Source organism: Folsomia candida, unplaced genomic scaffold, assembly GCF_002217175.1.
Source record: "Folsomia candida strain VU population unplaced genomic scaffold, ASM221717v1 Fcan01_Sc009, whole genome shotgun sequence".
NCBI lineage: Eukaryota > Metazoa > Arthropoda > Collembola > Entomobryomorpha > Isotomidae > Folsomia > Folsomia candida.
This window is the reverse complement of record NW_019091201.1, coordinates 4,399,505-4,409,767: the sequence shown is the minus strand read 5'-3', so window position 1 is coordinate 4,409,767 and position 10,263 is coordinate 4,399,505. Positions and strand designations below refer to the sequence as shown.

Sequence of the window (10,263 nt, the reverse complement as noted above, 5' to 3'; positions counted from 1 at the left end):
TTGCGTATGAAAATTCATCATCTCAAATTTCATTTAAATTGATTTGAATAATAATACAATGTCATCTTATTATCACCTTTGGCGAGGAAAAAGAATGGGGTTTCACAAAATGTGGATAAATAATTAATATTAATTGCTAACATTTAAAAAGTTATGTACACTGATTGCATTTACGATACAAGTTTTCTGTTACCTTTTTTGCACTCGGTTAGAATAAAAATCGTACATAATGTTCTGTTTAACACCATATTTTTCTACCAGTCCAGCGCCAGCCGGAAATAGATAAGTAAGTCGAATAACTTAACTAGTGGAAATATTAGACTAAATAATTATACAATTAATTAATTAATTTCTATATTAAGGTAAATAAATAAATGATAAAAATTGTTCGACAATTCAGGGTACATGTTGCACTAGACGTGTTACTAAATAAATACTAGCAAATAATTTAAATTACTACACTTATGAATTACGTAAAATTCAATATTTCCGAAGAATGATAAAAAGTTTTATGAAACCCGAATTTTATCAAAATTCAAATTTGATTTTTTAAGAGAAATATCATAAAGCTTTGTAAATATTCATACGCAAGTAAGTAAATGTTACAAAGAGAGAGAAAAAGAGAATGATGAGGCAGACACGTCAAACATGGACATTCAAACACGAGCTGATTGATACGACGTTGAAGTTGGTAGGATCAAAGAGACACTCGACGATGACAGGTCAGCTCTCTTGAAGTTTGAATAACTTTGTAATATCTTTTATAGTTCGTTTCATCGCGTCTTCAGAGTTACTCTTCCCTTCGATGGAGATTGTGCTGGACTTGCGCTGGAGTAAAGAGGAAAAAATTAATGTAATGATGGAAAATGCGACAAATTTGGTATTAATAGTGGAGGTTTCAAGCGTATGCTCTCCGATTTTGACCAAATTAGTGTCAAGTGATTACGAATTTAATTTGTATGAAATTTGCGAAAGACACTATCTCCCATTTCTGATCGATTGACACTTATTTGATTTGGTCAAAATTTGAGATCATACGCTGGGATACCTCCGTTGTATGAAAATTTGAATACCTTTTCCTTGACAAGGAGACAAACATGGAAGCCTTTGGAAGTTACACGATATAAGGACGAGCAGCCTTGAGCATTTTCTATTACTTGCATCTTGCATTTTTTCACGATCTTGGAGACCACCTGGGATAAAAAAATCGAGTTATTTTACTGTATCAATTACAATTAAATATTACCTCACCTTTTTAACTTCCATATCATTAGGAATTTCCAGCTTCTTCTTAAACTTTAGTTCTCCTCCAGCTAGCAAGTCGGCGAATTCATCGGACGAAATATTCTTTGAGGCACGTCCCGAATCCTCAGCAGGTGTAATATCGTGCTGAATATCTGTCGTGGTTGGTGTTGTTATTGGATCTAAATCATCCAGAAAATTGTTAACATAATCTTGAACAGATTTCGAATTGTCTTCCATCGGTGTGATAAGTTCTTCAAAAAGTTGGGAAGATCCGTTCTGAGTGACGGTCCCTTGTGAAATTTGAGTCGGATCTTCTATCAATAAATCAATATCGTTTCCTTTAGTCTTTTTTAATTTTCCAGATTTGCCATGTTTTTTATGCTTCTTGTGAGATTTTTCAGTTGTTTTTGCGGAATCTTCTTCTCTAATATCACAATTGTGGTTTTTATCTTTTGTCATTTTGAGATAGAATGGATCACCAGATTGTTTAGATATTCGATGAGCAGGAGATGGAATATTTTCACCGGGATGAAGCGGCCTGGAAGCAAAAATAGATAATGAATTAGTGAATGAATGAAGTGATTAATGTGAATTTTTAGGGTTTTACATGTCTAAATCTATATCTGCCAAAGCCCTGTGAGGATCATTTTCAGCGAGAGCAGATTCTTCTGTGTCGGATAAAGTGGCACCTTCCGGCATTTCAATTGCAGTATTGACGACATGGAAAGTTTCGACTGTTTCTTCATCATCCTCTTCGTCCGAGCTTTTCTTTCCCTTCTTCTTTTTCTTGGATTTCTTCGCTTTCTTGACTGGTTTGACTTTCTTCTTTTTGTTTTCATCCAGATATTTGTCGGATGAAGCGAAGGTTGGAATTTGTAAAGGCACATTCAAATCGAGTTTCGCAATTGGGGGGACATCTCCAGATCCGTTTTGGTTGATAATTTTAGATGGAGACTTTGCCACGTCTTTGAGATAGTGGGGATTCATCTTTTGCTCGTGTTTTCGGCTTTCCCGTTGCTGTAAAAATATGATTATTATATAATTTGTTTCAAATATACATATGTAAAAGAACAAGTGACATTAAAAAATATTGCAATACATAAGACCAAGAAAAAGACCTAGAAGATGGTCATCTTCCAACGATGAGTATTGCATGAAATATTTGATATCGCACAGCTTCGACCAATAATTTGATTAGGACAAAAAATTGGAGATACCATAGTGCTTGTTCCGTCAATTATTAATGTGAAACTAACAATGGAGGTCGCCCTAACGTATCCTCTCAGATTTTGAGCAAACTAGTGTCAATTAATCACAAATTTAATTTGCATGAAATATGCGAAAGACACGATTTCCCAATGGGCACGTTTAGCCGGGATATTTGCATCCGAAGGGAAAACTCGCCTTAAAGTCGACAAATTTTGCACTTTCCAATTTTCCTGCGCATTTTCTCCTCTTCGGATGCAAATATCTCTGCCAAACGTGCCCATTGGGAAGTCTCATCTTTCACAAATTTCATACTAATTAAATTTGTGATCGATTGACACTATTTTGCTCAAAATCTGAGAGCATACGCTGGAGAGACCTCCATTGTAAGTGGACGTTGTAATTTACCTGATTCAATTCCTCCGGAGTCGGTTGATATGCTGGTTTTCTCTCATACTCGGTCGAAGACGTCTTTACAAAAACTTCGGTAGAGTGCACATGGTCATCTTCTTCCTCCTCCTCTTCACTCTCTGATGGAGGGTCATTAATCCACTTGTCCAAATCTAAACCTTCCGGGACAGGAACTTTTTTCTGGGCTTTGGATGCAACTGGATTCAACTCACTGGAAAATGCGGCGGCAAGTTCACCAGCAACTTCAGCCAAGTCGTCCGACTGACCTTTTGACTGTAACTTGACATAGCACTTGATAAAATTATGGAGAGTTCCGGCTCTCTCTTGCACTTCTAATTCTTCCGAAGAGAGGAAAACTTTCAGTTTTTCTTGGATTGCGTTAAAGTCAATGAATTCATCGTCATGCGAGGAGGAAGACTTTGAAATTTCTGGTTTCTCTGAGATTTCGCCATTTTGCAATCCCGAATCAAGAAGATCTGCCGTTGTTTCGGAAGAAGATGTTGGGAGGACATGCTTTGATTTGGATAAGAGGAAGGATAAGATCTTCAAACAGTTGTGGAGGTAGACAAATTGTATATTGCATGGCAGTTGGGAAACTTTTGGTTCCAATAAATGCATCAGAGTTAATTGTGGATTGGGTAGAAATCTGAAATGATAATACGTTAGCCAGAAGTACACATTATATTACACGTTATCTTATCTTACTGAATATATTCGCCACAAATCCAAGCTGCCGCGTATAAGACTTGTGTCATGTTTGGTGCTCTGGTATTGCCTCCGCTAAATCCGAAAATTACGTACGGATTTTCAAGTAATAAACTCATCTGTCAGGAAACAATGGAGAAAATTATGTAATAACTTCAGATTTTCTCTGCTTCCTGCATTATCCGCAAGACTAACCTGCTGGACGGCAAATGGCCGGATTGTATGAACGCGAACGGCAACATCGAGCATTTGGGCAGCAACAAGATCACCGTGACTAAGGCCTTCAACTCGAGCCAACTCGACAAGTACGCTGACGTACCTGTAAATATTATTACAGAAAGATTAGTGGTTATCGGTCTAACAGGAATATGTGTAATTGACTAATACTTACCACTCGAAATTAGTTATATGCTGATAATTATTCTGTGAACAAATCTTAATGATTTTGCACAATAATTCGTCCCGGTAAGTTGTTCCCTGTAAGTTGGAACAAAGGTTTGTTAGAATGAACATGACATGGGAGAAATTGAGACGCTCTAATCTAACCTCCGCTTTCTCCATGTGGACCATTAATTTCTTAACAATTTCCATGAGGTTTTTCTTCCCAACCATTCCGTAAAGAAGATCTAGGGCTGGAAATGGTAAGAAGTAGGGGTAAATTATAATTTTTGCGTTTTGTAATGATAACCACGTACCTCTCAGTCTAATGGATTCGTCCTTATCGTCCAAGCATCTCATCACAAGATCCTACATTGCAAATTAGCAGGATGATAAAAACGCACAAATGACAACGTAGCAAAATAGCACTGAATTGTTGTCAACAGCCACAATTTTTCAGCTTTCATGTATGTATATTGTACTCACCTTGTGCGTTTGTACCTGAAAAATAATTAATACAAGTTAGATTAGCATTAATTAATTAATTCTTAAAATAAATGTTGTTTAATTAAGTTTGTACCGATTTGGGATGTGTCGTTAAAATTTTGGACATGGCGAGAAGGCCAAGATATTTCAAGTTTTGATCTGAATCTTCGATTAAAATTCTAAGTTTCTGAACGCACAACTGCACAAAAGAAATATGTAAATTTATCATAACTTTTGCATGCATAAACAAATATCAGCAAGGAAAGACAAGAAGGGTAAATACATACATACATAAGTTACGTAAGTCTCGTAATACAATTTGTTACCTGAATAGACGCGTTGTGATTAGGCATCCCTGTAGAAATCGAAATCAGGACTGTATTGGGTAAACCAAACAAAGAAGACACATGATTACCCCAAGCTACATTCAATGTATAACAATACGACGAACAAGAGGATGAGTGCAAAAAGCAGAGTTAGAAGCAATTGTTGCAAAAAAAATTAGCAGAGGTGAATATACATTTTCGAAAAATTGCTGAAATATGTATTCAATTTTTACAAGAACTACTCTAAAAATACCTACGAAATATGTACGAAAAAAATAAAAGTAAGAATTTTTGCAAAACGGACTTTTTCTGGTCCAATTTCTGAGAAAACAAAATTTCATCGTGGAAGTATTTGTAAAATAATTATGTACTTAAAAAAATATATGTAAATGATTTACGTATTTTTCATTTATATGTCTGAAAACCTAGAAATATGTGACATGTAAAAATGTTATCAAATTTTTAGATCTATAAAAGTTAGGGAACACATCCGACAGAATTTAACCGTCGGTCGTCATCAAATAAAAAAGTTTAAATAAATACATACATATCCTCCCTCCGCTTATTAGACACTTAGCTTGGTTAATGTACGGCGAAAAGCACAATTTCAATATTATTGGAAAGATGACAATAACATCAAGCATGCTGCCAGCCATTGCACCCATCAACTTATCAATGTTTCGCCGATAACGTACCTGCTATCACAGTGTTGATACATTCGTACAAGAGCGACATCGCGGAAGTACTGTGACATATAATTTCAAAACCAATTAGTTTTAATAAATGGCAATAAAACATAACAAATGTGCAGTGCAGAGGACAAATAAGCCTACCTGTGAATCAAATTGGTAAGCGGTTCAATTAACTTTTTCCCAAGCCGTGGTTCTAAAGGTGTCAAAGCTCCGAACTGTTATAATAACAAAACATTTAACTAAATTAGTAATGGACAAAAATTTACACGCTAAAATTAAATTACGGAGACACGAAAACGAACTAAATGGATAATTAAAAAAAACTACAAAATAGTTGTTTGGATCCAACCATGTTCCACTCGACATTTAGAAATACCTCAAAATCAAATCAATTATTGGATCGGCGAGAATTACGCCAATTTCAGGACAAACCATTGTCATCATGCCAAACTGGTAAATATAATTTAATGCACGGTAGTAGTATTAAGTTGATGACGAATTAAAATCAACTCACCAGTTTAATAATCTTGATAAGCATCCAATTATTGGTGGAAGATGTCATCAGCTTGAAAAATATGGGGGCTAAGCTAAGATAGTTTTTCGGATTTTTTCTCGCCAATTCACATATGACGTTGACCGCGGCCGATTGAACGCCGGGGTCGGGATCCTCCAGTTTTTCCTTGAGTCGTGGAAATGCGGGACGAAGGGCGTCAGGGTACGTCAAAAATATTTTGTATAGCATGAGGACACCCTTTTTTCTGAGGTAAGGCTTTGTAGATGATAACTAAGAGAGTGAGAAACATTATAGAGATTTTATCTTGGAAAATAAATAAAAAATGGGCGAAATAGTAATTTTTAAAATGCTCACCAGTGTCATAATATCGTTGGCAAGATCTCTTCCAAGATCAGGACTGACAAAACAGGCCAATGCAGCTAAAATATAATTATAATTAATTGATAACACGTTTTGTATAAATGTAGAAATGATTCTCTGTAAACTTACATAAGGCTAAACCAGCTTCGTATTGATTTTGACTACTTAAATCCTTTCGTATCATATTGGTCGTCAACATTAGCATCTCTAACTCGGCATGGAAGCACTGAAAACAGAAAAGTCAATGATATTTGATACACTAATTTTCTAATAAAGTGAATTAATTCACTACAAAAATCGTTAAAAAGTATTTAGCCTACCTGTGACGCGGACAGGTAACCTATCCGTTTATGAGTAAATTTTGAAGAACTCATCACTTCTATAATATTAAACCCTGCCCAACTAATATCATATCCACACATTTGTAGCTGCAATTTAAATTAGAATAAAGTAAGTTAATAATTTTGGCACTTATTTATAATGAAAATTTTATGTTTTTCAAATTTTAGACGTACATATGTCAATTTGGCAACTGCATTGGCCTGAAATAAGATAAATATTTATTAATTGTCTATTGTAAATAGATATTTGTTGTCTTTAATGAAATGAACTCACTTTAACAGCCATATTATCTTGGCGAAGCTCTACTTTAATTTCTTCCATACATTGCGCGATATATTTGGCCTAGAATTATACGAAAAATATATAATTTCAACATTACAAGTCTCCAAATATTATAAAATCATTAACTAACCTCGTTATCTTTATTGTTCCTTATTCCCCGCACCAAATCGCTCATACTCTTGTCGAACATTCTCTCCAAGTTGCCTTTCACTTTTTTCAACGCCATTATTTATATCGACAATACTTTAAACTACTTGATTTGACAAACTATTAAAAATTCTAAAGACAAAAATAATAACAAGGATCGATAACTACGGATAGATAACAATTAAATTGTTATTACATCACAAATACTTTTGAATCAAATAAGTAATTGAATTGAGCAGAATAGAAAAATCACTTCTTTAAAGACTTGAAATTGAAATGTTTGATAATTGATATGATGTAAAGGTATAAGAATGTGCAAGGAAAATGGGAAATCCAAATATTTGAGAGTTTCTGAACAATCTTTTAACCCGAAATGACCCACTTTAACCAGGTTTTCTGTTTCTGTCTGTTCTGTAATGATAAAACAAACAAACTTTAAAACACGACCCAACACAAATATTGCAAAATTATTTATATCTTATCCACAATTAAATGGCTAACCAACACTAAATTATTCACTCTTTACTTTTACTACTCCCCTCTCGTTAATAATATCCGACTTTCACTAAAACTATAACCAGATTACTAAGCACACATCCTGCCTGTCTCTACAACATTAATAAGATGCAGGTTAAGTTAAATACTAACCTGATTGATATAGAATATCTTTCGTTGTATTAATAATTACGTTGATTTGATCACTGTCAGGGTTTTACAATAAAATATGTAGTAATGTAATGATGTCGTGGATGGGATGTCACATGCCTCTGGCTGCAGAATACACGACACGAAACTAAACAGAAAGAGAGATATGTATTGTGATTTGATTTGAATATCACAAATCGCCGAATAACTGGTAGGAGTACATATGTATTTTCCAACACTTGTAGACAGCCAAGATCTCCATATGTTTGGCAAGTGTCAGAAGGAAAAAGATTAACTTTTTCGTGTAAAGGAGGCTGCTACTTCTATCAGGATTATGAAGCAAACTGCTGTTGCGTATTGAGCGGTGGGACGACCAGAGTGCGCTTGTCGAATTTTCTGTAGTGGGTGACGACTTGCTTGTTTTATGAGAAAAAGATGCACATTCTTCGTTAAAATATAAGGGGAAATGATAATAAGTATGAAGTAATACTTGATTGAAGGTAGAGGTCTGAATTGGATTAAAAAGTTGATAGTTTCGCTGCTTCTCGATTAAATAATGGGCTGAATTGATGACTGTTTGATGATAAGCTGTAGTAATGAAAATGAATGAAAGATCATTAACATTAATGCAAAGATGGGTAACGGACTTATCAATGATTAATTACGTTTGGGTGTGTCTGATTGTACGTAGGGATGTAACTGAGAATTGAGATTGCTGAAAATATAAATAAAAAGATGATATTATTAGTATTTTGCATATATGTTAAAACCGCACCCCCAAAATCTAACCTTATTTATTAGTCGCACTTCGTCCAAACGCTATCGTCCCCCACACCATCCAATTTGGCATAATTGGTGGGCAATATTCCACTTCGTTTCTGAATTTCCGTCAGCTTTTCGAAATCCGCAAACGCCCCTCTCAACGTCCAGGCTAGAAATAACCCCACAACGATAAAGTAGACGACGAATAACCATCCAATCAAGTACTGCACGTTGGGATGATTCGGCGCAATGATGACGACCCCCAAAGAAAAGAGGACGATGATAGCTACGCTGGCGACAAAGGTCCAAACGTGCCCTTCAATCCGGGCCTTGATAAAAGTCTCCAATTCGACATCCGTCGCCGACCGGCGAGTCGTCGCGTTCCTTTTCTTACTCGGATTTCTGCTTGTCGACGAAGAAGGTGCGGTGGCGATAAGCTTGGTGGGCGCGGTGAGAACAGCGCCTTCGTTGTTGTCGTCGTCTTCGTCGTCACGATTATGTCGGAAGTTAATGTTGTCGAAACTATCACACCGACGGACAAAGTTTGGTTGATAGTGTTGGACTTGTTCCGTGGGGGTGATGGAGGGGGGTGTCGTGGAGACGGTGGAGAAATTGAGCATGGAGAAGTGACCGACTTTATCAATTGGTGGGGGTGGTGAGGGTGTTTCGGATTGCAACATAATAATGTTTTCACACCCACCCACTCGTCAAGTCTGTTGTTATTTTGCAAATTGAAAGTTACGCGAAAACGACAGTGACATCTAAAAGAAAGATAGAAAAAAATTCCAAACAATAAAATTTACGTATAAAATTCCGATCACATTGTGGCCTGGATACGGCGTCTCACCTTTACATATTTTCGTTGAGAGTCTCAACTTGAGACACAAACTGCGAAGAGAGAGAAAGATATTTTTGGGTTTAGGAATTTTGAGATTTTTGGCCAATGCCGATGAATTTTAGAAATATTTTTTCGTAAAATAATGGTCATCTATACGCTTGATTGTTATGTCTCATCTCATCACACTTTGCATAAAAATTTCAAAAGTTTAGAATTTTAATAATTGTCACCTTATTGTCAGAATTTCAATGTCATTTGACCATTTCTTGTGACCAATATATTAAGATCTATACAAAATTGAATTTACAAAATTTCCTATCATTTAATTTGGCTTAGAAGTTACCAGAAAATTCGGATTTTTACGGTTTTTGTGAAATTTATTTTTCCAATATTTCCAATTCTCAATAGTAATTTTGTATTGATAAATATATCCGCAGATATTATCTGTGTCATTATTATAGTTCAACTTGTTATAAAATAAACAAAGATATAACGACAATTAAATTGGTTCGAGGCAAACTAGAAAAAGTCATGTGCATTCATTTGGTCAACGTATTTTATTTACTTATTTTTTTTAAACGCACCATCAACGACGATGACATCTTGATCCTGTTTGTTTATCCACGAGCCAGAAATGCATCACACTTGTCATTATTACTACCATTTTAACGATTAAAGTCACTTATCTGCTGCGGCTAATCGTCCTTATTTGACATGAAAAAAGGGAAATGCCACAAACGCAACGTAACGCGATGCAACCATGACCCAGCAATATTGTTGACGCTGTGGTGATTCTTTTACCTGTTCATTTCATTCATGACGCTGATGAGAAGCAAGGTGACTTGGGTCAGATTCAGGTTTAGGGTTACATTTTTCCATATTTATTGATCATTAAATACTTGTATCCAGTGGCCGCGGAAGGGT

The 10,263-nt window shown here is 35.5% G+C and overlaps 1 protein-coding gene across 3 annotated transcripts; it reads right to left on the bottom strand.

Annotated features, from left to right (window-relative positions):
* Nucleotides 1–38: 38 nt before the first annotated feature.
* On the bottom strand, nt 39–8,771 carry LOC110853737 (AP-3 complex subunit delta-1). Of its 3 annotated transcripts, XM_035854825.1 has the most exons (27): nt 8,529–8,771; nt 8,405–8,454; nt 8,230–8,327; nt 7,961–8,155; nt 7,743–7,887; nt 7,078–7,505; nt 6,939–7,007; nt 6,839–6,865; nt 6,644–6,751; nt 6,453–6,549; nt 6,318–6,382; nt 5,964–6,233; nt 5,591–5,664; nt 5,453–5,502; nt 4,758–4,807; nt 4,526–4,630; nt 4,432–4,446; nt 4,263–4,314; nt 4,114–4,199; nt 3,959–4,044; nt 3,763–3,886; nt 3,568–3,686; nt 2,860–3,508; nt 1,853–2,262; nt 1,252–1,783; nt 1,074–1,193; nt 39–828 (listed from the first exon to the last, which is right to left on the bottom strand). In XM_035854825.1, exons 6-27 carry the CDS (start codon nt 7,171–7,173, stop codon nt 724–726), a joined length of 3,309 nt encoding a protein of 1,102 aa, XP_035710718.1. In that variant the 5' UTR covers nt 7,174–7,505; nt 7,743–7,887; nt 7,961–8,155; nt 8,230–8,327; nt 8,405–8,454; nt 8,529–8,771; the 3' UTR covers nt 39–723. The 3 variants fall into 3 exon arrangements, with proteins under 3 accessions (XP_035710718.1, XP_021957745.1, XP_021957747.1); XM_022102053.2 differs by having other exon boundaries at nt 7,743–8,155; XM_022102055.2 differs by having other exon boundaries at nt 4,758–4,786; nt 7,743–8,155.
* Between the last annotated feature and the right edge of the window lie 1,492 nt (nt 8,772–10,263).